Source organism: Rattus rattus, chromosome 18 (genome assembly GCF_011064425.1).
Source record: "Rattus rattus isolate New Zealand chromosome 18, Rrattus_CSIRO_v1, whole genome shotgun sequence".
In the NCBI taxonomy this organism is placed as follows: Eukaryota; Metazoa; Chordata; class Mammalia; order Rodentia; family Muridae; genus Rattus; species Rattus rattus.
This window is the reverse complement of record NC_046171.1, coordinates 43,077,860-43,105,199: the sequence shown is the minus strand read 5'-3', so window position 1 is coordinate 43,105,199 and position 27,340 is coordinate 43,077,860. Positions and strand designations below refer to the sequence as shown.

The following is a 27,340-nucleotide window of genomic DNA, read 5'->3' as shown; positions in this document are numbered from 1 at the left end:
GGAAATGCCTCCATGAGACCCAGCTGTAAGGCATTTTCTCAATTACTGATCAAGGGGGGAGGACCCAGCCCATTGTGGATGGTGCTGTCCCTGGGCTGGTGGCCCTGGTGGGTTCTATAAGAGAGCAAGCTGAGCAAGCCAGGGGAAGCAAGGCAGTAAGTAACATCCCTCCATGGCCTCTGCATCAGCTCCTGCTTCCTGACCTGCTTGAGTTCCAGTCCTGACTTCCTTTGGTGATGAACAGCAATGTGGAAGTGTAAGCTGAATAAACCCTTTCCTCCCCAACTTGCTTCTTGGTCATGATGTTTGTGCAGGAATAGGAACCCCCAACTAAGACACGTGTTATATATATATTAAGACACATCTGTGTATATATAAGTATACACAAGTACACACGAACATGTATGTATTCCTGTCTTTATGACTTAAATAACATCTGAAAATAAGTAACTGAATTTCTTTGAGACAGAGTTTTTCTAGTACGTAGCTCTGGATGTCCTAGGAAACTGAGAATTTGAAGTTAAATCAAGGCGGCCATGAAGCTGCTGGCTTGTGACGTGGTTTGGTGATGTTCACCTTTCACACGGAAAAGAACGAGTTAATAATGTCTTCCTCCTTCATTACCGTCTTCCTCCTTCCTAGCCTCTCCTACTCTCCGGGGTCTTCTCACTTTCTCTTAATAAATCTATGCTCCAGCTTTGATTAAAAATATTAAGTTGTGAATTAAAATTGAAGCTTTCAACTTTATACAGTACGCCTTCAAATTTTATTAACTTTCCAATATTTGTTTAACATAGGATTTACAAGGGAACTGTAACAAAAATAAAAAAATAGTCTGCCATTCTGCGAGGGTGATATTACCTGCTATTTAATCATTTGGGGGAATTATTTCAAGAATTCTTTCAGGCCGTGAGAAAATGTAAACATCAAAACTGTATAGCGTCTGCCGATCGTGTTGCTTATATAACGATCACTGTCTCCGATTAATGCATTTCTCTCTCACAATAAACAGTTTTTTTAGCTATGAAAGTGGCTTATGAAGTGCTAACGGTTCTCCATGTACCTGAACCGTACTCAGGATGCGGACGACAGGGAGTGACACACCTTGTGGCTCATGGCCATGTGCTTTCCGTACTGAAACGCCATGTCTTGGACCGCAGCGTCATGCTTCGCTAACTCCATGGCGGCCTTGCAGCTCTTCGCTAGCAAGGCACAGTGGCATAGGAAAGTCTGCTCCTTCCAGGTTGATATTCTGATGTCATCTGGGATAGGATTTCCCTGAAAAAAAAAAAAAAAAAAAAAAAAAAAAAAGCCAAGATGAAAAGGCTTTAGGATTAATTTCTCTGTGTTTTTGAAGGATAAAAGCATAAAAAACCGGTCAGGTCTGGTGGTTTACAGGTACAATCTCAGTAATTGAGAGGCTGAGGCAGGAGGACTATACATTCCAGGCTGGCCAGGGCTAGAATGAATGAATGAATGACTGAATGAACGAATGGACGACATGGATCTGGGTGGATGCATCAGCACCAAAGGTGGCGGCGCATGAGCGGTACACTATGTATTAATGAAATCTTTTCTTCATCTTTTGCTATTTCTCTTCTCGGTTTTCCTCTGTCCTTCCTCGCTTGGTTGGAACAATGAAGATAATTGTTTCTTAATGCTTCTCCTTTGCTCACACACTCTATGAACTCTAAAACCTGACAACCTTTCCTTTTATGGTAATAAAAGCAATGGCTTTTGGCCCAACTCTTACCCAAAATACCTCCTAGGTGACCTGCACTTCAGGTACACAGGATACACTTAGTTCTTGAATTATATACAATTTTACATTTGTGATAATTTTGAAATATTATCCTCTTCAGAGGTATTTTTCTCTGTACTCTCTATTCATTAAACTCAGTATCCCCAGTATAAATATTTTGAATAACATTCTCGGATATTCCCACAGGTGCTCTCTTCTTTTGAAAATCATCACCTAGCTGCAGTTGGCACAGTGCTCATTCTCTCTGAATTATGTGGGTGGTTACATGTGCTTCTCTGACAGTTGGCCCTAGGTCCTACTCACTCACATGTCCTTTAATCATCTCAGCAGCACTCAATTTTAAATGACTTTTGGTTAAGTGAATATAATGCTGTTTGTTAGTTCAATTTACTATGAGTTATTGTTAATTTTAATTTTAAGCTAATGAGTACAATACAATTAGTATGAACTACTGATACATGGTATCCCAGGGATGAACCTCAAAACGGGATGCTGACGGAAGAGAAATGACCCGTGTTGCTCGTGTAGAAGACCCTTGCTCAATGCCTGGCACCCACACGGCTTCTCAGAGATATCTGGAACTTCAGTTCCAGGGAGCCTGATGCACCCAGTACACAGCAGTGCTCATGCATACATGTAACCTGATGTACCAGGTACACATGCAGTGCTCATGCACACATGTAACCTGATGCACCAGGTACACATGCAGTGAACATGCATACATGTAACCTGATGCACCAGGTACACATGCAGTGAACATGCATACATGTAACCTGATGCACCAGGAACACAGCAGTGCACATGCATACATGTAACCTGATACACCAGGTACACATGCAGTGAACATGCATACATGTAACCTGATGCACCAGGTACACATGCAGTGAACATGTATACATGTAACCTGATGCACCAGGTACACATGCAGTGAACATGCATACATGTAACCTGATGCACCAGGAACACAGTAGTGCACATGCATACATGTAACCTGATGCACCAGGGACACATGCAGTGAACATGCATACATGTAACCTGATGCACCAGGGACACATGCAGTGAACATGCATATATGTAATCTGATGCACCAGGGACACATGCAGTGTGTGTGCATACACATAGCCTCACACATTTAATAACTAAAGAATTTATGACTCTTGATTAACTTTCGGGTGTTTGTGTAACACACTCATTTATGCATCATGGACCAGATCTCTGCAAACCAATTTCCATACAAAGATCTATAAACTGCTTGTCTGCAAGAAGCTCGTGGTCCAGGGATAGAAAACATCATCAACAACAACAATAACAACAACAAACACAAAACCAGAAACATGCAGACAGAGTTTTCAACATACAGCAGATGTGGCTATTTTAACAGTTTTCTTAGCACTTTGAAATTCTACATTAATTTTAATTGTGTACTACTGCATATGTGTATATGTAAGTGTGTGTGTAAAAGGCTAATTGCAAGACCTGAAACCACCAAAGGTTTAGCTCTGCTCATTATGTATTTCTTACTGGGATTTACACTCCTTATTATTCATCATTTTTACATTTTTAAATTATTCATGGAACAGACAATCTCTGAAAAAGATTATTCAGATAACCAGAAACAATTAATTTATGGTCCCCTGAAATCTACTGCCATCACTTAATTGGACCATAAGTTAATAACTCTGCTCCTGAGTTAATCAGAAATGTTATTCCCTGAACATCAAGTTATTACTTAGCATGAACTTGGTTATTAAGGAAGCAAAATCCTTCTATTCATTCTACCAGAGTGTTGTGTGTGTACTAAAAAACATGCTCTGGGAAATCTAATGTATAATTTTAAAATGCCAAGGAAACTGGTTTGATGGCTACATCTAGATCAGTCTCTTTAAATATGAGATACACAAGATGGGTGCAGGTCAGCAAAAGAGATTTAGACACTCACAGTGTCCCAGTATCTGCAGGTTTAGATAGATTTTAAGGATATTCTTTGAGGATTTTTCACATGAAGTCCATCCATCCACCCACCTATGCATATCTAGTATGTATGTATGTATGTATGTATGTATGTATGTATCTATCTATCTATCTGTTGAGGCAGGGTTTCATGCAGGCTAGATTGTACCTCAAATTCTTACATTCAAGGATGACTTTAAACTCTTGATCTTTGTTTAAAGATTTAACTTATTATATATGAACATACTGCAGCTGTCTTCAGACACACGGGAAGAGGGCACCAGATCCCATTACAGATGGTTGTGACTCACCATGTGGTTGCTGGGATTTGAACTCAGGACCTCTGGAAGAGCAGTCTTAACCACTGAGCCATCTCTCCAGCCCCAACTCTTGATCTTCTTATGCCTACCCCGAGTGCTGGGATGTGGCTGTCTGTCACCGTACTCAGCAACAGAGAGTTTTCCTTTTTCTTTGTGGGGCTGAGGCTTGAACCAAGGACCCCCAGCATGCCGGGCAAGTACGCCATCACTGAGTTACAGCCTCAGCTGTGTGTGTATTTTTTAAGACCAGGTCTCATCATGCAGTCTAGGGTGGCCTTGAGATTGCTATTCTCTTCAGCATCCCGATCACATCTGGACCACAATGCCCAGCCCTACATGAAAGCTATCTGTATAATTGTGTGTGTGCTGGTTTGAGCTGGCCTAGAACTCACGGAGGACTGTCTGTCTCTACCTCCCAATGCTAGGATTAAAGGGTGCACCGCCATGGCTCTAACTCAAGTTCTTACCGAAGATTTATTCTAAGATGCTACTCAGTGAGTAGTTAATTTGGTGGGATTTCCTTATTTTAGGAAGGGTATTCTGTCACTGCACATGTGGACAACAGTCAGACGGAGGAATCTTAGTTTAGACTACCGTCACCCTGCTCTCTATAGCTCGTGATTGATTTGGCTTGGGTAAGGCGGGTTGAAGTTATGGAGGGCACGCTGATGTTGCCTGAGACAGCAGCACTGGTGGTTCAACGAGCTTGGACATCAAGGGCCGTACGGCTGTGGGCACTGATGTGTAAGGAAGAACCTGCTTTGTGTCCATGAGACGCACACTCGGAGTTGCTTTGCTCATGTGGTGAAATATTTCTTTCTATTTATGGGAGACCAAAGTGCATTTGTCACCATGGCTGTGAGGGCCTCTAGTTTAGGTCCACGGTCACTGAACACGTGCAAACTAAGTGGGCCGGGGAGTTGCCGAATCTGTTGGACTAAACTATTTCCTTTCTCATGATCAGAAGAGTTTTGAAGACTCAGGATCTGACCATCTGTAGAGCTGAAACAATGTTTTTAAAGTATAATGAAGGCTGGAGATGTGTGCAGCTTGGAGCACAGGAATGAGTACGTGGATCTCCAACCGTACCCTTCTCCACCCGCTCTGTGCACAGACACTTCGGCTTCAGGCTGCCTATTTTAGATTCATATTCTGGGTCATTGTTTTTATAAACGAGACCTAAATATGGGTTAAATAAGTGACTAGATTCCCTTAACATACATCTTAATGCTTAAATTACTTCCTTTGAAGTTTCTGAGACAGGCTCTCACGCAGTGCACTCCCTAGCAGACCTGGCCCTGAGCGTCTGGGTGCTGGGGTTACAGGTGTGGCTGCCATGCCTGGTTCTCCTTAATTACTTTCTGATGTTAAATTAGAGCCACAGGTATGAGAGTACGGAGCCGGAGGGATGGCTCACTTAAGAGTGCACACTGCTCTTGTGAGGACTCCAGCACCCAGGGCAGGAGCCCACAACTGCTTGTCACTCCGGCTCCGGGGATCTGACGCCTTCTGCAATCTGTAGACACTGTACTCGTGTCTACTCTGTCACATACAAAAAAATTAAAAATAAAAATAAAATCTTAAAGATAAAAGTGAGGCACATATAGGAGAACTCCCCAGCCCTCTGCAGTTCAGAGTGAGGAGGAAGCAAGGAGACGAAGGGGTCTGACTCGTCCTGCTGGCTAAAGGCATGATGACGACATCTGTGTATCACGTAACCTGTCACTTCCCACCCCCAGTTTCAGGTATCATAATTCTTACTTAACAGGTAAGGGAGTTCCAAGAATGTATTTTGAACAAGACCAGGCAAAAAGTAAGTGGTAGAGATTATCCTCAGATGATAGCAATTGGATTCTGTTATGTTTAATATATAGACACATAGGCTATGCTTCATATATTTAATTTGAAAATTTTTATGTGTATGAATGTTTTGCTTGCATGTATGTCTATGCACTACATACACACTTAGTCCCTACTGAGGCTAGAAGAAGGTATCAGGTTCCCTGGAACTGGAGTTACAAACAGTTCTGAGCCATTATGTGGGTGCTGGGAATTGAACCAGGGTCTTTGGAAGAGTGTCAAGTGTTCATATCCACTGAGCCGTCTCTCCAGCTCCCTTAATATCTTCTAGGATAAAAAGACGGTTGTGCGTAAGAACGAATGATGCATGCCATTCTGTCTGTCTGTCTGTCTGTCTGTCTGTCTGTCTGTCTGCATTTAACCCCCTATATTAAGCCTAGTAGTAATACCCCTTGAAGAGAAGCATTACAGAGATCTTGTAGTGAGCCCCTCCTCAGGAATCCTGAGGCAATGTGAAGGGGAAGGAAGGTGTGTTAATAGTCTTTTCTCATAGGATATGATAGTTTGTTTTGAATTCTATCCTGGCTACACAGGACCTAGTAAAGTAGGCATCTGGAAGCTTCACATCCATATAAACCATAGAAAAAAGCAGCTGGGAAGATGTGAAAATGTTTATTATTAAAACATTTCAGAAGTGTTTCTCGGGGCTGGGGGGATGGCTCAGTGGGTAAAGTGCTTGCTGTGCAAGTGTGAGGACCTGGGTTTGGATCCCTGGCATCTGTGTAAAAGCCAGCGTGCACCTGTGTAAGCCAGCGTGCACCTGTGTAAGCCAGCATGCACCTGTGTAAGCCAGCGTGCACCTGTGTGAGCCAGCGTGCACCTGTGTAAGCCAGCGTGCACCTGTGTAAGCCAGCATGCATCTGTAGCTCTGGCTGCTGGGTGGCAATGAAGGGCGGAGATGGGCAGGTCCTGGGAGCTCGTTGCTCAGCTCTAGCTGAAGCAGCAAGCTCTGGATTCCTTGAGAGACCCTGCCTCAAAAGGAGCCAACGTTTCTCCCGGATTTGATGCAACGCTGAAAACTCATACACGCTCTTGAGCCTGCTCCATCCAGGGATTCCTGGCAGGAGGCTTTAGTTCCTCGCCGCACGGCCTCACAAGGCTGCCCTTTACCTTGGGCCTCCCATCCTGGAAAGGCGAGCACAGGGACCGCTAGGGGTGGGCTCACTGACAGTCCTGGAGGCTGGCGGTCATAGAGTCCATGTCTAGATGTATAGGTTGAGCACTCTAGACATTTCAGTGTCTTAAAACGTTCTGCCAAAGTGCTTTCCAGAGAGAAGCTTCTGGGTCCTACACAGACCAGACAAGTTTGAGAATGTCTTGCCGCTGAGCAAAATTATTGTTTTCATTGTTAAAAGTAAAAAGCGAGACATCAGTGCAACCTAAGACATCATCTGCTGATCAGCCAGATGTCTGTCTGTCTTCCCACTGCACCTTGACCCACATAAAAACGTTTAGCTTAAGCCAGGATGAGGGGGCAGGGACAGAGCAAGTGTGGCCTATCAGCCACTGACAATGGGAGTGAGAGCACAGGTAAGATGCTCGCTCAAATGACTACTATAACAGGAACGCCTGTGTCCTCTCAGACGTACACACCGAAGCTGTACTTCTGAGCACGGCTATCTCTTCTGCAAGATGGAAGTAGGGCTACACGAGGTAACGAGCAGGTGCCCCAGCCTAGTGTCAATCATTACCAGACATCAAAGGACTCTAGTGCCGTCTTTCTCCGCTATGGGAGGACACAGCTAGACAGGGATGTCTCAGGCAAGGGACAGAGCCCTCACAGGAGATTGAACTGCCTGCAAGTTTGGCTGCGCGGCCTCCAGACTGGGATAAAATAAAGGTTGGCTGAGCATGGCAGGCCCAGGAGCTTGGCCTGAAACCTACAGGAAAGCCGGTTGACTACACTAACACGCACATTTATACACTTCTTCCCACACCCTTCAACACGGTCTTAAAAACCAGAATGCTAACGTATTACCTTAAAAGGTTTTTTTGTTTGTTTTTGTTGTTGTTTTATTTTTAAATATCTACATTGGGTTATCTACTCCATTCCACCTCAAAATTAGGTGCTCAAAACCAGGAGCCCAGGCATCACTCGCCACCATGGCAACACAGTTCCACTGTCACCACAGGCTGCGGTGTCCCTATGCACACACTGCATACCCCTTATAAAGCTCTCGCCTTCATGGCCTGCTCTCTCTCCACCCCGGCTCTGAGGCAGCCTCTTGTATATTTCCCCACCCCGATAATCTCTCATGTGACATACATACTTACATACATACATACATACATACATACATACACACACATTGTGTGTATGTGTGTGTGCATGCACATTTAGGACTGGGTGAATTTTTCTCCATGTCTTTATACCTTATTATTTATAAAAACTATTTTGGGGTGCTGGAGAGAGATCATTCCCTCTGCTTTCCCAGAGGACTTGAGTCGCCCTGAAACCTAGCACCCGCATCGGGTGGCACATACCGCCTGTAACTCCAGCTGTAGGGGCTCTGCCACCTCTAGGCTCTATGAGTATCAGTACTCAACTGCACAGGCCTTCATACAGATAGGCAGAGGGAAAGATGCAAACGTGCGCGCGCGCGCACACACACACACACACTCACACTCACGCACACGCACACACACACTCACACTCACACACACTCACACACACACTCACACACACATGCACACACTCACACACACACGCACACACTCACACACACACGCACACACCACACACACTCCACACACACGCACATGCTTAGAGATCTGCCTGCCTCTGCCCCTTGAGTGCTGGGGTTAAAGAAGCACAGCACCGCCCTTGGCTCTTTGCTCACCACGCTTCGACGCCTGGCTTGTGTATGGTTGCTGGAGGGACTCTGGTCCTCACGCATGTGCAGCAAACACTTCCCGCTGAGCTATCTCCCTGGCCAGTACTTTGCTTTTTAAATGTGGTCCTGGACATCTAGTGACTTGTTTTATTTTTTAATTGTGTGATTTGTGCGTGTACTGTCTGACAAGAACAAGCCCTTTTCAATTACTCTCATTTGTCTTCAAATTGGAATACATTCAATAGCTAACAATTGATTTGAAACTGTTTCTCCTTGGAAAAAAGGATGCTCGTAAAATTATAGGTGTTACTGTCATCCGCGCCATGAGACTCCTCAAAGTCTTGGACTTGTGATATGGGCTTGAGCAGACGCCCAGCCAACAATAAACCCGAGACGACACAGTTTATCAGCTCATTCGTGCATGCCTTGGGTATCATACGAGGGACAAGCTGTGAGTAATGGGCCAATGACCGATACCCTAGAGTATCTTACTGCTCACTGCTTCACATTTAAAGCTCCTAAACTATGCATTTCCCTTTAAATAGACGTAAAAACATTTGTTTTCAGGCCCTTGCACGTCTAGTGCCTTCCACACAACACATGCTTGAAATCATGTGACATGAGTAAGTCAGTCTGATGTCCTAGTCAGTGTCCAGTGACAACTCCTGACAGACAGATCTTCAACAGTCCCCTCACCACCTGCGGGTGCAGGTGGCTCTCCAGATTGTTCTCTGCCTTTTTAGGTTCGCTGAAGTTCTCTGATTTGGCTGGCGGGCGGGCCCTAGGCTCCAGGGAGATGGCGGTCTGGTTTTGAGCCCCACCCAGAGCTGGGGATTCCGACCTCACTCAGATTCCACAGATGCTAGGGATTTAGGCCCAGGTCCTCAGGCTGGTTTGAGGGACATTTTACTGAGTGGGCCGTCTTCCCAGCCCCTGACTTCCTTCTGAGTCAGTTCTGTTACTTCTAAGATTGAGTTTGGAAATAAAAAAATGACCTCCTCCAAGAGCCCCCTCCCTTCCTTCAGTCCCCTCCCCCCCTCCCCTCCGCCCTTCTAAGTTCCTTCTTTTTCTTCCTTTAAGACAGGCAGGTCTCAGACTCTTGCTGAGCCCTGGAACTACGGGAGGGCATCACCATGACGGGTTATGGAAAGCCCTCCGAAACGTGGTGAATTACTAACGGGCTGTCCTCTCTCTTGCACACACAGCCTCTCTGCACGTGTGACTTGCATGCTTTATAGATGTACTGCTGTGCATGGTTCCATGTGCATACGTCTCTTCTGAGTTCTGCACACTTTCAGATCTCAGGGCAGGTCTGGCTTGGATGTCCAGGAGTACTCAGTATACATTTTTGCCATAAGCAGAGATTCAATATATTTACTAATAGGCATTTTATCAATAGTGCCCAATTTAGCTCCGCTTTGAAGAAGTGAAAAAGGCAAAACAGAAGGAAACAACACAACATTGTGCTGGTTCAGTTTCTGGCAAATAGACCCAAGCCAGAATCATTTTTGAAGAGGGAAACCAACTGAGAAAAAAACATCCCCACCAGACTGGCCTGTGGTGCATTTTTGGTGATGTGGGAGGGCCCAGCTCACTGTGGGTGGGGCCATCCCTGGGCTGCTGGTCCCGGGTTCTATAAGAAAGCAGGCCGAGCAAGCCGGAAGGAGCAAACCAGAAAGCAGCCATCTTCCACGGCCTCTGCACCAGCTCCGGCCTCCAGGTTCCCGTCCAGGTTAGACAGACGGCCCTGATACAATATCATTCAGAACAGACTATAAGCTGTAAGCTGAAATAAACCCTTTCCTCCCCAAGTTGTTTTTGATCATAGTGTTTTATCATTGTAATTATAGAAACTCGAACTTAAGAGAAACATTTAATTTGTTTTAATTTGGCTACTAATAACCACACAGCAGGGGCTGTCTTGAAAATCTCCTCTGTCAAAGATGCTAATAAACCCAAACTCTTCAATCCAGCCCCAGGCAGATTATATGGACAGAAAGCAGCCACATTACTTGCCGAAATGTCACAAGAGTGGACCCCAGGCCACTTATTACTATTCTTCTTGGAACCCTCTTGAGCCAGGCCATCATACTGTACACTGCTGATCCTCCTGTCTCTACCTCCTACGTGCTAGGTTGCAGGCCTGTGCTAATGTGAGCAGTTAAAGCGAACACCTATATAGACTCTGATACACCTTTCTCTCAGCAACTGACAGAACGAGCAAAATGAGGATAGCAACAAATCCTGGCGACTTAATGACATTCTCAACCAAAATGGCTGGGGAAGGACAGAGTGCATGTTTCCTTTAACGTGGAACATTTATCCAGATACATTGTATCTGGGCCATAAACACAATAAACTTAAAATAGCTCAAATTGGGCTGCAGAGATGGCCTGATGGCTCAGTGGTTAAGAGCACTGGCTGTTCTTCCAGAGGGCCTGGGTTTGATTTCCCAGCACCACACGGCGGCTCCCAATGCCTGTAACTCTAGCTCTCGTGGATCTGACTCGCTGCTCTGGCCTCCATGGGTACCGAGAATGCACACGCTGAACCCCCCAGATGAAGGGAAAGCATCCCGACACATAAAGTAAGATTAAATTTAAAAAGAACTCAAAAAAGAACTATAAAATGTTTTTTTATCACAACGGCATTATAAAGTGATAACAAAAAGACACCTGGAAAACCCTCCAAATAGTTGAAAACAAAATAACAGATTTCTTACTCATAAATCAAAGAAAAAATAAAAACGTTCACTGGCAAGTATTTGGTGTGTATGAAATGAAGGGGACCATAACGGGATTTTGGGAAGCCACTAAAAGAGCACAGAGGAGACTGATCCAACTAGAATGGCTTAAGTACTGAAAAAGAAATCAAATTTCTAACTTGATAGCCAGAAAGAGGGAGAGAACGCACAAATTCCTAGTATTAGGAATGAAAGGGGACATCATGACAAATTTGGTGCTGGTCAATCTGCCACCTTGTGTGAAATAATGTTTTCCTGTGGGACACAAACCGATTGCCACGCTCACTTGAAGGACACAGTTTAAACACTTAGTAGGGCCACTGACCCTGCAGTCATAAACAAGCACCCCTTCCCACACAGGCTCGTACAGCTTCACTGTGAGGATGCCACAGGTCTCACTGTCACCTTGACACCTACTCCAGACAAACACCAATGACTTCATTAAACAGAGATGCTCATATTAACAAAGCCTTAGTATTGCAAAGCCAACAACTTATAAAGAAGGGACGGCATTAGCTTCAAGTAGATTTAGTCTAGGGCTGCACGGTCTCATGTTTTAAAAATCAATTAATTTGCTGTATTTATAGATTATAAAGCAATCTAAAAGAGACTATTCATCAGGCCATAATTCCGTCTTTAGTATAGCAACCACGCCCCACAAAAAACCAAACCAAACCAAACCAAACAAAAACCAAAACCGAAAAACAACAAAAAGGAAACAAATAAAAAATCTAACAAGGAAAAAAAAAAAAAAAACAGGGGTTGGGGATTTAGCTCAGTGATAGAGCACTTGCCTAGCAAGCGCAAGGCCCTGGGTTCGGTCCCTAGCTCCGGAAAAAAAAAAAAAAAAAAAAAAAGAAAAGAAAAAAAAAAAACATTTCAAAATAATGGCCATTTCCATAGCTGGAGAAAGCAGAAATCATGCATGCGGACATACATGCCCAACATTAATTTCATACTTTTTGAAGGTATACTCTTGCTACATAGTCCATGCTGGTCTCGATGTTTTGATCCTCTTTTTTGTCTTAAAACCCAGTACTAACTCCTGATAAAATTCCCAGGAAGGCAGGGACCTCTTTACTCTGAAGGGACTCTAAGCAAAAGTCAGGCTGTAAGGGAGTTCACTCACTCGCCTTTAATCTCAGCACTCCTGTGGCAAGATCTGCAAGCTTGACGTCACCGACCTCCACAGAGGCAAAAGAAATATGAGTGCCTGCATACATAAACACACACAACACACGTACATACACACGCATGCACCACACACACACACACACACACACACACACACACACACACTGCCTGTTGGTATTTTTATGCCTCCAATACTTTTAAATAAAGGAGCAAGGTAATTCTCTCGTCCCTGGGGGCGACCAGGCCTTGGGGGTCAGTATTTAGCATTACAACACATAGCAGAAGGCCAAGCCACAACAATTACCTAGTACAACAAGCAAGAAAAAGAACCAAAAAAGCATTTACTTTGAAAAGAAGGAAATTTTCTTTAGTCATGAACGACAAATGACTAGGGTTCCACAGAACCTTTAAGTCAGAGGCGGTTACGACAAATGAACGGATAAGATTGGAGGATAAAACAGCAGGAGTAACAGATAACAAGTACCCTCCAGTACCAACAGGTCGGTTACTCTGGGGAGAGGTGGGAAGCCTGTAAGGGAATTAGAGCATCGCTAAGGATATTAATAGGGACTAAACACGAAAGGACTCAAGGTGCTCTGCACTGTCATTTACCAGGGAAACAGCAGCTACACCACAACGAGAGAAAACTGCAAGACGGGCCAGAATTTCCTTTTAGAGTGGCTAAACTATCAAATACGATCCCACAGAGCTTTAACACGGCGCGGGACAACCAGCATTCTCGTGCCCAGCTGATGGGTGGAAAGTGGGACGATGGGATGGCTCGGCAGGTGGAAGGGTGTCTCAGGCAGGGCTGCTGTGATGAGACACCACGACCTTTTCATTTCATAAACACCGCTTCATTTACACTCTCAGGCAAAGGTCTTCACTGAGGGGAGTCAGGGCAGGAACCTGGAGGCAGGAGCTGACGCAGAGACCATGGAGGGGTGCTGCTTACTGGCTTGCTCCCCATGGCTTGCTCAGCCTGCTTTCCTACAGCACCCAGGGCCACCAGCCTAGGGGAGGCACCACCTATAGTAAACAGGGCCCTCCCCCATTGATCATCAATCAGATGGCCACGCCACAGGCCCATCTGGTGGAAATGTTTCCTTAACTCAAGTTTTCTCTTCTGCAATGACTCTAGCCTGGCCAAGCTGATGGCAGCTAGCCAGCACAGAGCGCGATATACTCACTGTATGACACATGAAGCCCACTGCTAGTTTCTACACAAGAGAAAATAAATAGCAACATGGTTATTCCTAGGAAACCCAAGAGAGATGAAAGTACATTTTTTCTGTAGACTTCACACATGAATGCTTACTGTAGCTTCATCTGGAATATGTTAGCATCGAAAACATCTCAAATTTCCCCCAATAGGTGGATCACAGACTGTCAGATGCTTACAACTGAATACCATTTAGCAGAAGTGAACTGTTCAGATTTGTAGTGTGGATACATTTCAACGTAACTGTTCAAAGACCCCAGTCAGACGGTCTATATTTCTAGATCCATTTATATAAAGTTCTACAAAAATGCAAACTAATATATAGTGATGATAGATTGTCTATGGTTCCGGCAGAAGGTACAGGATGGAAGAATCCAAAAAGAAGAACCCATTGGGGGTGACGTATGCTTATCAATTTAATATTGACGGTTTCTTTGGTCCTTGCATATGCCTAGCCATCAGATAGTACACTTTAAATATTGTTTATTGTATATTAATAGTCCTCCCCCAAAAGATGACAAAAATCTTCCATTATAATCACTTCGGGGCTTTCTAAATAATTAATTTAGCAACAGGTGGCTGGGGCTACTACTGGCAATGCCAGATACTGTTCCAGTACTAGAAACACACAGGTACTTACATTCTTGTAGGGAGAGAGACAAGTAAAGTTGGTAACAATGACAAGAAAAAGAAAACAAACAACCCACCCTCACCAGATGGTAACACTTTTGATTAAGATTAAAATAATTAAGTAGGACAGCTATTAAAATGCTTCTGACTGGGTATGGAGAAGTGGTTTCTGGAAAGGCATGGCTGGCAGGGATGTGAATGCCAGTGAGGGCAAGAGTCTGGACGTGGAGCAAACCCAGCAAGTAAGTCCCTTCCATGGACCGCCCTCAGGACCTCTTGACTCTGACCACGTCACAATCCCCTCGATTACCTGCCTTCAGTCTGTAAACACACTTCAGTTCTACATCCAGCATGCAGATCTTCCACCATTTCCACGAGCCATGCCTGCAGGCGGCCTTTTGGGTTTGTATTTGCTTGTTTTAAAGGCAGGTTCACACTGTGTAGCCCTGGCTGGCCCCTGCCTCTGGAGAGCTGGGACTCTAGGTATGAGCCCCAACGCTAGCTGCAGTGTCCTTACTCTCTAACCCTTTGCTGTCACAGGAAGGAAGCCCTGATTGCCAATGCTTCCTTCTATGGCGTGGCTCCTCCTCCAGACTGCCTTCCGTTCTCTGATTCCCCACTAGAGGCCTTGTTTATGTTTCTCTCCTGTCATTTTCTCCACGTGGCATGCATACAGCTCCAAAGGCGGGTAGAGCGAGCGACTGAGCGAGCGGGCGAGCAGCTATGATTTCTGATAGACTCAATTGTCTTATTTTTGTACTTGACTTGAAAGCTAAGAGCCAGAGGGAGAGAAGTGCAAACATAAGACAAAAGAAGAAGACTCATCTCGCCCCACAAGATCCATGCTTCAGATGTAAAGCATTAACTGGGCTTGGAGACACCACTGGACCTCTGCGACTCAAACGATGCTAATTAACCAAGTCTCTCTCCAGAGTGCTAGATTAAGGTCTCATATTTTTGTGGTTTGGGGCCAAGCCAACATGAGCAGAGCCTGTATGAAGGCAGGGGGGCCGTGTCCGTTCCTCAGGACCAACTTGAGTTAGAGGCCTGCCTTTACAGAGGACTGTGGTTAGATCCCTCAGTTAGGTTAGATCAGAAACCAGTGACAAGCAAACAGATATAATTTTAGAAAATGGGCATGTTAGCAACCCCAACCCACTAGCCCAATTTTAAGTTAAAAAAATTTTTTTTAATTTTAATTTTATACAGGTGTTTTGTCTGTACACCACATATGCAATGCCAGTGGAGACCAGAAGAGGGCGATCGATCCTCTGGGACAGGCATCACAGATGTTATGAACCTCCAAGTGCATACTGGGAATTGAACCTGAGTCATCTGAGGGGCCGTCGGGGTTCTGAACCACTGGGTGCTCTCCCCCCCTCCCGCCCCCTCATTCTAGTCCCTCAGGTCTGATGGTATTAGAAAGAGGCATAGGGTCAAATCACAGTTTGATGGCCAGCTGTGGTAGCTCAGGGGAAGCAGAGATAGGTGGATCTTTGTGAGTTCAAGGCCAGCCTGGTTTACCCATCAAATTTCAGGACAGCCAAGCTAAATAGTAAGACCTTGTCTCAAGGACATTTTATGCACGCACGCACGCACGCACGCACGCACGCACGCACGCACGCACGCACGCACGCACGCAAAGGAAAAGCAGTAAAGGGAAGGCGTCTCAGCGGCTCGAGTCTAGAAGCCTTTCAATAGAGCAGCCCAGCAGAGCCACAGGGCAGGCTTGGCACCCCGACAGGAAGTGTGAGCTGGGCATGAAATGTGGTCGGAGTCCCTGGGAAACAGGTGCTCAGCATAAGCCTGCTGCAGAGGCAGTGAAGGCACTGCGGACTGGCTCAACCTCGGAGTGGGGTGAGCGCTCCTCAACTCCAGGGTCCCAGTGGCAGCCTGAGCCCAACCTCACAAGCAGGTACTAAGGACAGAAGAGCATACCTAATGCTAATTAATTAGCGAATTAAAAAGTTTTGAGAACTTCATACATAAGTCCCGTATTTACATCATTTCCACCCCTCCCATGTCCTCCATGCAACTCTCCAATCCCTCTCAAATTCACGGCCTCGTCTCTAATTGCTATTGTTATGTTTACACTGTTAGATGTAAAGAGCACACGTGCGTATGAGGTAGTCATGTTTTTGGTAGGGAGAACTGGGGTTGTGTGTGAGCTTCTGGAAACGTAACCAGGGTGTGGGCATGTTCTAGCAGGTTCTTCACTACACTTCACCATTCGCTCTAGATTATCTTTCAATGCAAACTGAGATACAGCAGAATTATATACTTCATGAAGATGCTATTCTACTTAAAAATACACACAAAACATAAAACTTGTCGAATGGTTCAGTACTATGCAGAATCGTGATATAAAGAAACTATTAAATAGACAGTAAAATCATACTTGAAAACATCTTTAAAAGAAATTTCATTTTATTATTTTATGTAATAAATAGGTACTTTGCCTGCACATCTGTCTGCCTGCCTGCCTGTCTGTCTGTCTGCCTGCCTGCCTGTCTGTCTGTGTGCCTCGTGCTCTCTGAGGCCGGGAGAGGGCATCAGGCCTCCTGGGACTGGAGTGACAGGTGGTAGTGAGCTGCCATGGAGGCACTGGAAATCAACTGCTTTCTTCCCGGCTCTTTGCAGCGCTCCGCCTGTGTTTTAAGTGTTGAGACCACGCCTCATGGTGTAGCTCTGGTCGGCCTGGACCTTACAGTGTAGAGTAGGTTTCTCTTACACTCTCGTCAATCCTCCTCTCTCCCCAGTGTTGAGACTGCAGGTCTGTATGCCATGTGTGCAGTATTTCCAGCTCTTTACTGACCACGTCGTTGCTTCACTGATGAGGAAATACGTGCTGGAGCAGCAGCAACACAGCATCTCTGTTGAAATGCTAACGTGCTTTGATGTGTGAAATCGAAGTCAACGTTAAAACAGATCATCAAGTACAGCGAGGACATGAGGGCCCTGTATAAGCTGGGCTTACACTTGTAAAGCACTTGCCTCCCAAGCAGAAGGCCCTGGCTGCTATCCCAGCCTGACCCTCCCAGGGGTCAGGAATGCGTTTTGGCAGTATGTTATCTGCAACCCATGGACAGGTTCTAGTCTTGGCATTAACCGTAAAACCACACAGCACTACCGTTTAAAAGATCAAGTACATCAGAGTTTCCCTTTGTATTAGTTTATTTAGTAGAGGAGTGGCAAGATTCATTCCCTTTTGTATTACTGATACATAAGATAAGGCTTATAGAAGTCCACAGACGATATTTAAATGATTGCACACAGCCACTGGATTTAATCTATGAACAATCGGGAACTTTGAGGAAGTGGTGTGAGAAGCAGAGACCATGTGTTCTAAGCAGCCTAGGCTGGCAATGCAAACATAGGGCAAATGGCCACCTCGAATGCCGCCTCTCTACTTACTTGGTTTAGTGGGTTTTGCTTCTCCGTTTCCTCCTCATTTCTCTTCAGATTCATTGCTTATTTGTGTGTATTTACGTGTGTCTACCTGAGCTTATGTTATGCATAAACTCATGCATGCAGGTGCTGTGGGAAGCCAGAGGGCCTCAGCTTCCTTGAAGTGCAAGGCAGGCAGTGGTGAGAAGCCTGATGTGGACGCTGGCAACTGGGAGAACTGAAAGTGCTTTTGACCACTGGGCCATCGCTTCAGCCCCATCTCTAAAAAACAATTTTTTTTTTTTTGAGACAAGGTCTTATTATGTAGCCCTGGTTGGTCTGGAACACTGTAGATCAGGCTAGCCTCTGCCTCCCAAATGCTGGGATTAAAGGGTTCTTTAACTAGCTATTACAGACAAAAATGGGTGAAATTCTTTCCTTAGGCACATTTTTCAAAGCCCAAGGGCTAACTAGTGTTGTGAGGAGGAGGTGGCTTACAAGCTAGCCAACGCACACACACAGGTGTCTTTCCCATGAGGGAACAAAGGACAGTTTTCCTGAATTACTCTGTGTATTTCCGTGATCATAGCTTACCTGCAATCTGCTAAATACTAGTAATTTAAGTGGAATGTTTCATTGCTGTAGGGAAATTAGGTTCTAACTTCTGGAGAGAGTGATTTATAAAGCACAGTTCCGATTCTCTCTCGCTTTACTGCACCTACCGGCCCGGCTGATGTCACCCCACAGAAAGCTAAGTTGCACTACCTGATCTCCATGACTGCATTAACGTGGCACAGAGGACACAGAGCACTACTGTATTCTCGCGTCCCCGAGAGGTGAGATGGACGGATGGTCTGCAGCCTAACTGACTCTCCAGGCAATGCTTCTGTGCGATGAACGGCCTCAAGGCTGAGATCGGAGGCGATCAACAGAGACCCATGGTGTGGGCTTCACTTTCCATATGACCTCTGCTTGTGGTGACCTCTCAGTTATGCCAGAGTCTGCCAGTCTGGGGTGTGTGTGTGTGTGTGTGTGTGTGTGTGACTGTAATGGCAGCACACTCAGGAAGGGGTGGGCGTGGGTTCTAGTTAGGAAGGAAAGCGCGGTTACCTTAAATTGGAGCTGGGGTGCAAATGAACACTGTATCAATGACTGCTGTGGTCAACTATGCCTTTTTATTTCCATTATTGAAAAATAACCAATCCTCAAAGGGTTCAGCCATATTCTGACTCCTAATCGCTCTGAAAAACGCTTTAAAGGGCTTTATCTGGGGAGCGGGAGGCAGATGAACAAAGCTGTACTACATATGTTTTTAAAGAGAATTTATTGGCCAATGGTAAAAGCAGCAGACAGAGCTTGCTCAGTGGCTGTCCCATTCCATCAGAGGCCCTTCGAAGCCTTTTCTGTTTCTTCTGTTCCTTTTACAAACAGATCATGTATTTTAAAAACCTCATGGGACTTGGAATCTAATTGAAGAACCCAAACGAACCCCGAGTTCAAATCTAACCCTCAAACATATTAATGAATACAAACATTAAATTTGGATGCTATTATCAGCTCTAAGTCGTAACATTTTCTTCCATAAAATGAGCGTCTCCCAAGGATGAGCCTATTCCTCTTGGGTAATGTGAGGACCCAACTGTCAGATGTGTGTGACAACTTACTACCGCTGCTGTTGGCCGTCTGATACTCCACGCAGTGATTAGTGACGTGGGAGAGCGCAGTGCACAGAGAGGAGGGCGGGTACGGGAAGAGAGCAAACCAACAGGAGCCACTCACGTCCCAGTCCCACGTGCTCGTGATACCCATCTACGCCCTCAGGCTGGGAAGGGGCAGGCTCTGACTGGCGGAGGCAGGAGGATTCCCTGGTGTGTGTGCTTGCTTGCTTCTGTTTTCCCAGACAGTCTCAGTGTCTCAGGTCGAGAGGCTCTTATGTGGCTCAGGTTAGCCTTCAGCCTGCGTGAGTCTGCGTGTGTCACTTAACAGGACATCTTGTTCGACAAATAAACACCCCCGAAAACAAAGCCAGCCACGCTAGGACTTGGTTCCCACTTTCTATGGGACTGAGCTGGACGCCTCAGTGACCCCCCAGGTGAGAACAACGCCCCAGCTGCATCAACAGGTCGCTGTGGCAGTGACTTGGTGAGACCTTAGGCATGGCCAGCGGAAGCGATCAAACCACGGAGAGTTAGGGTAGAGCAGGAGTAGAAGAAGAAAGGCTAAGAGGGTTTTACGTTCGAATCCCAGGTGAGTTGTGCAACCTTGAGAAGTCATTCAATCTTTTCTAAGCCCCCATTTTCATACCTCACATGGGAGCAGCACCTACCCTCTCTGGGGACTTTTGTGAAGAACAAGGAAGGAAGCAGGTAAATCATTTAAAATGTTACTTGCCTAGCGGCCCCCATCTTCATGCCATGTGCGAGGGATCTTTCGGTGAGTAGAGCCTGATCACAGACTACTCTCTCACCATTGATTTGAACCTTCGGTCACACGGAGAGCCACTCTAGTCTTTGGAAACCCTGCAAACAGGGTTCAGTGTGGTCTGAATCTTGGGAGGTCCCCACATTCCAATGTGCCACTTTGGTGAGGTCAGAGATGCCTCCTGGGGATGCCGTGTCCCCGAGGCTGATGTTAGCAGATGTCCGAGGTGCCAAATTCTTCACATTTCTCTAACCACTGCTGTAACCTTCCAGAGTTCCCGAGTTACACTTCAGATTCAATTTTTTTTTTTAAACCTAAGTTGCTCATGGTCTACGGTTCACTTTTAGTAAAATTTGCCTCTTTTTTCCCAAGTGGACGTGTTAATGCTTAGGATGTGTGCGCACGCACGTTTCTCTAGTGTGTACTGAGAGATAGCTTGCTAATGCAGGAGTTAAGGAAGTCACAGTAGTGAAACACCGAGAAGATCCCTTCTAACAGCAGACATCACGGTGAATGGCGGGGGTGGGCAATGACGTGTGCACTTCACAGCTAATCTCCCACTGAATGAAAGAACTGCATTTTAAGGAAATAAAACCTAACCTTTCTTGAGATGACCTGCTAAATGAGTCAGAAAGCCCTAATTCTAAACCTATAAAATTAATCAAAACAACCCAGCCGTGCGGCTGTCCTGGTCTCTGCCGCAGAGACTCTAATAGTGCACCACACTTCTGGACCTTGGCTATGAAAGACACTTCACTCCCGCCCCGCCCTTCCTGCCAGCCGGGCTCAGGCTCACTGTCCCACAGAGCCTGCTTTCTCCGGGAGAGGCTGGCCCAGCCACTCGGCGAGCAGTCCTTCCTGCCAGCAGCCCCTTAACGACTGTGCGGCCTGCCAGCCAGCAGTGCCCTGGTGTCTGCCCGGCTGCTGCGGGCCGAACAGATTGAGACTCCAGCCAGAGGAGCAGAGGTGGCTTTAATTGGCTAAAGCTGGTATGGACTGAGCGTATGGCCATGAATTTGTAGCCAGAACACTAATCTCAAAAAAAAAAAAAAAAAAAAAAGGAAGAAAAAAGAGAGGAGAAAAAAAAATCACATACAGTTTAAACATCACACAGGAAGGAAATGCTTGCCCCCTGAGCTGCTCTGCGACAGCACCTTATTCAAGTCTGCAATGCCGTACCTGGGTGGAAGCAGAGTTTTCCTGGTAGATGCCTTGCACCAAGTCCATCAGAGCACTTGCTAGGAGCTCCACAACCTAAAACGACAAGAAAACAAATGGAGTGGACATTCTGAGGCGCAGCTCCATTTAGTCACAACGTAGGATGTGAACAGAGCATCTCAACAGAGGATGAATGAACTATTTTTTTTCTTTTTTTTCTTTTTTCTTTTTTTCGGAGCTGGGGACCGAACCCAGGGCCTTACGCATGCTAGGCAAGCGCTCTACCACTGAGCTAAATCCCCAACCCATGAATGAACTATTAACTCAGCTAATTTTCTGCATGTTTATTTCTGTCAATGGCTGCTATTCCAGGCCTCCCATTCTGGGAGTCATTACAATGCTAATTTTCATACTTAGTACAGAAAGAACAAACAACCCACCTTTCAAATGTGTTTGTTCTCTTGTACTTAAAATACACCGCGGAGTCGGAGGGGGCGCTGCACACTCCTGCGTCACAACGCTCCCGACGCAAAGGCAGGCAGAGCTCGGTGAGTCCAAGGCCAGGCTGCTCTACACAGTAAACCCCAAACAGCCAGGACTACAAAGAAAGACCCTGCTCCAGAAAAACCGAACCGTTGTGGGGTATTCGTTGGTGAAGACTGATGGGCCATGGGTTTAAGCCCATAAAAAGCCCTCATTCATTGGCTGGCAGTTACCCTGGGTGTGTGGGATCCTGAGCCTTTCTCAGGGTGAGCTTTTAAGCACCAGAACTATGTTCTGGGTCGACATACTTCAGTTAACAAGGACAGTTAGCCAAAAGCAGAACTACAGAATACAGAATCCAAAAAGCCAGGTTAGTTCATTCAGAGGCGTTCCCAGAACCGTGGGCTCTGACGGACTAGGCCTTTGTTTAGTTCTGGCATTATGCTGCGCTGAGTTTATGGCCTGAATGGTGTTCCCATCATGCAATCATTACTTGTGCTAAGTCTGGGGTCCTGTTACCCAGCAGCAATAAAAAATGCACTACGGACACATTTAGTATAGGACCCCTGGGTCAAATATACCATAAACACTGAAAATTTTGAAAGAACTGTAGAAAAAAAAACAAGCAAAATCAAAAGTGTTGAATTTGTTTCACATCGTGGAACAGGCAGAAAACAGTAAATGGTCTCTTTGTGCTTGTTTACATAAAGAATCTTAATTAGGAGGATAAAATAGCTAGACAGTTGGTAACATTCAATGCAGCCATTTCAAACAGGAGTTCCTCAAGGCAAGCCCATCCTCTTCCTATGCTGTGCAGTCTGTAGTCGAGCTCTATTCTTGGTTTCCTGAAGTTTAGCTCAGTTCTGACTGAATTAAAGGATTCTGTTACAGCTTTTATCATTGCTGTAACTGAAGTAAGCCAGGGGATACACACTGAGACATGAGGCTACTTTAATCTCTGGTATCTTGTATTTAATACACATTTTCTTAGAGGAAAATGGCATCGATTTGAAAAAAGACCTGCTTGAAGGTTCTGACACACGGACTTTACCTTTCTTTACAGTCACACTGCGCACTGCTGCTGAAATGGACATCGTTCTGATTAGAGGCATTTGTTTCTAGCTCTGCACCTGTAGGTTTTTCCCCGTCTTCAAATAACATTGTCCTATAAGTAACTAAATACTCAAGGAATATTACAGCAATGCAGCTCCAGGGGAAGGGGAGCACAGTGGCCCTACAGTACAACCAGATGTGCTGAGCTATTAAAGTGGGGAAGAGAGAAAAGTGAATGGATGTCTTTCTCCTGAAAGTATCAGATAAGCCCCACTCCCGAATCCAGGAGGATTGAATATCACTGATAGGTCTGTGAAAGTCTGTAACTAAACACACAGCAGCAGACTGGATTACAGTTTATACAAGCAACATCCCAAGAGCTCCTGACGGCCCGACACATAATACAGATCAGTCACTCACTAAGGGATGTTATAGCTTTGAAACAGTTGGGGCTCGGAGACCAGTTCTGGTCATGTGAAGAGGGGTTTACAAAGAGAAGGTCCAACATGCAATGTCGAAATGACGGCATGAACTTTTAACAGCAGATCTGGCTCTGGATAACCCAGGTTTCCTTTACCCCTGAAGTACAGATGAAGCAGAAGCAACAAAGACATTCTGCTCTGACCTTTCCCCTTAGTGTGCTCACAGTTTATACATACATGACCTGTATTACCAGTGGCTTTACTTGAACATGTACCTCTGCAGCTATGGCAACCGAAAGGAGACACAGATAGAGGGAGGGAGAGCATTAAACACAGGAACAGTCTAAAGGAGCTGACTGTGTCCTAAGCTAATTTGTACACTGCGCATAGAAACGCCTTTTCAGAGCCCGGAATGTTAATTTAAACAGTTATATCAAAGAACGATGGATTTAACTTTCATCCTTTTTTAAAACTGCAAATATTTATATAGAGCTCATTCATAATGCAGTAAATTTATTTCACATTTTTTTTCTTTTCCTTCTTTCCTTTCTTTTGCTTTTTTTTCTTTTTTGAGACAGAGGCAGCACTGGCTAGAACTCACAACATAGGCTAGGCTTGCCTCAAACTTCCAGAGGTCTGCCTGCCTCTGCCTCTGGCCTGCTGGAATTAATTATAGGCCTGCCAGCTTCAGACTCTTCAAACACTGCGTCTATTGGATGTGTGTGCTCCTGCTTGTCTGCATGTGCAGCATGGACTTCCAGGTATCTGTGGAGGAGGACGAGGCCTGGGACTGTCGTGATGAGTAGCCCACAGCTGCCTCATTGGGGGCCGGGAACCAGATCCAGGATCTCTGCAGGAGCAGCAAGTGCTCTTCACCACAGAGCCATGTCTCCTGTCCCAACTTGAGATTCTTGGGAAATAACTTAGGTCAGCAACAGAGCTATGAAGGGCTGGCAAGATGAACTCAGTGTGTACAAGTGCTTGCTGCCAAACTGGCAGTGAGTGACCCCTGACCCACGTGATGGGAAGAAAGTCAATGACTTCCCCAAGTTGTCCTGTGACTGCCACATAGGCACTGTGTGTGTGTGTGTGTGTGTGTGTGTGTGTGTGAGAGAGAGAGAGAGAGAGAGAGAGAGAGAGAGAGAGAGAGAGAAATTTAAAAATATATTAAGCACTAGTGGAGATAACGACACCCAGAGGGGAGTCTAGAACCTAAAAGTCAAATCTCTTAAAACTCCTCTCCAGGTGTATTAGACAAGAATAACCGAGAAAAATTCAAGGTCATTGTTCCTCAGGCCTAGGGAAGAACAGAGTGGAAGCCCCTGGCCGTCCAAGGGGAGGACGATGCAAGAGAGCAAAGCAGACTGAGAATGAGATCCGCACACTGTTCCAGCTCTTACATGTTTCTGCTCTGAGACTTGGAGTTGGTCAATTCCGAGTTCTGTTTCCCTTCCAATGTAAGGTAGAGGGAGCTTCACAGGAGGCTTGTTAGGGTTCTCGGTAGCTCAAAAACTCACACCTCGGCCAGCTGGGTGCTGCAAGCCTTAGTCCCAGCACTTGAGGCAGAGGCAGAGGCAGAGGCGGGCAGATCTCTGAGTCTGAGGCCGGCCTGGTTTACAGAGGAAGTTCCAGGATAGCCAGGATAACACAGAGAAACCCTGTCCTCACAAAACCAAAACCAAACCAAACCAAACCAACAATAACAATAAAAAACCCAAACAATCGAAAACTCAAACTACCCCCCCCAAACAAACCCCATAAACCTCAGCATTATAATCAGGCAAGGCACTAGTGAATTTGCATTGCTGTGACGAAAAGGACTTGACAGAAACAGCTTCAGGAAGGAGCGAGCTGTCTGGGCTCAGTTGCAGAGCGTCTAGTTCACAACTGTAAGTAAAAAACTACAGCTGTGGGAGCACCCAGCAGAAGACAGCAGTTACATGCCGGTTCTCAGGAAGCAGCGGTGATAACAGACCCCTAAGGACCAAAATACCTACTTCCTTTGGCTACACACTTCTGGGATGTCTCAAAATAATGCCACCAACCAAAGACCAAGTGCCTCCATGATGCTTGGGGGACATTGCTGACTTAAACCGTAATATCAGACACACTTGAAAAGACTTCTACATATGAACCTGGATGGAATATCTCACATTACTACCATATATATGTATATATATGTATGTATATATATGTATGTATATATGTGTGTGTGTGTGTGTGTATGTATGTATATATCCTCTCCCCAACACTATATATATTTGAAGGCTCAAATTATTTTATTTTTGTAATTTTTTATTTTTTGAAACAATAGTATGCACCCCCCCTTCCCTTTCTTCTCTCTAGCCCCTCTCACGCACCACCTTGCTCTCTCCAATTTTGACCTCTTAAGTGTTCACATAGACAAGCTCTCTCTCACTCCTAAATATACAATCTGCTAACTTTATATAAAGTAGTATGTATATACTTTCAAGGCTTACCATTTCATATTGGAGAAACAGTTTGGGGGTGGGGCCCCACAAGTCTCCTCCTCCTAGGGGGTGGGGCTCTGCAAGTCTCCTCCTCCCACGTTATGCCTACTGGTTCAGGTTTGGGTCCCTTTTGCTGTATTTTTATCTATCAGCTCGTCATGCACCTGGGCCCTCCGTGACGATTTTCTCCTCTTTTTGGTGCTCCTGGGGATTGGCCCGGGGCCTCATGTTGACACTCCTCTGCTGAGCTACATTCAAATCTCCCTTTCACTGTACGTTGAGGAAGGCTTTCATTAAGGTGCCCGGGCTGGTTTTAAGGCATGAAAATGATGATAAAATCATTTCCACTGAAAAACATTATGACTGATGGTCTACCCAGAAAATTGGCAAAGTGGTAGTTCCTAACTAAAGATAACGTAACTACAACTGGCGTGCAGCTTGGAGGCAGAAGGCTTGCTTAGTGCGCGCAAGACTCTGGGCACCACGAGACAAAGCCAAAGCAAAGCAAAGCAAAAGAAAACACTGCTACGCTCTGATCCCTGAGAACTGCAATAAATCGTCTTCACACACACACACACACACACACACACACACGCGCGCGCACGCACGCACACGCGCACACACGCACACACACGCACACACGCATGCACTCACACACACGCACACGCGCACACACACACACACGCGCGCGCGCGCGCACACACACACACACACACACACAGAGGAAAGGAAGACGTAGAGGCACTGTTGCTACCATATGGCAGTGGCACACAGGAAACACGACAACCAGGGGCACACCCGCCACCATGCAGCCGTGGGTGGGCGCGTGGCAGAGGAAGAGAAGCAGAGTGATTCGTGCAATATTAAGACAGGAGGGCGTGGAATGGAAACATGAGGATGGTGAGGACCAGCCTGGTGTGAGGAGCTGCACTGCCTCCCCCCTGAGGCCATGGCGTCCTATGTCTGAGTCTGTGGCCCTGAAGCTCAGGGGGTCTGTGTCAATGTCTGCGGCCCAGCTGATGTCCCTGGCAGCATGAGACAGCTGGTCCCAGGGGTTAGAGAGCTGGAGAGCTAGCTCCACCCCTCCCTGGGGCGGAGGGAGACCTGGTCTCTGATGGCTTCAGCTCAGCTGAACAAGTCCACTACCACCCAGGCCCAGATGCAGGGCTTCGAGTTGTCTCACTCCACCACCTACCTCTCCTATGAGGTGCCGGAGCACATGAGGAACTGACAGTCCTGCAGAACAGCGCTGCAGGGTCTCTCACACAGGGCAACAACAGGACGACCATGGAAAAGTGACAGAGACCAGAAGGCTTTCATTAAAAATGTCTGGCCTTTCTGAATCACTGGTATTCATACAGGCTAAGTCTACGGCTGCTTAAACAGGTCCCATGCTACCTTCGTATCCCCTTCCTTAGGCTGCTTTTGCAGTTGGGTAAAATAATAAGTTCCCCCCTTGGGAGAGGGCTGACATATTCTGTTTTTATTCT

General features: G+C 45.9%; 1 protein-coding gene across 1 annotated transcript in view; it reads right to left on the bottom strand.

Moving 5' to 3' along the window:
• The window catches only part of Pdss2 (decaprenyl diphosphate synthase subunit 2), a 223,290-nt gene that overhangs the window by 47,961 nt on the left and 147,989 nt on the right, over positions 1-27,340 (bottom strand). The window contains exons 4-5 of the mRNA XM_032888504.1: positions 21,443-21,517; positions 1,105-1,278 (exon numbers count right to left, since the gene is read on the bottom strand). Of these exons, the coding sequence (XP_032744395.1) occupies positions 1,105-1,278; positions 21,443-21,517 (249 nt within the window). The remainder of the gene's footprint in view (positions 1-1,104; positions 1,279-21,442; positions 21,518-27,340) is intronic.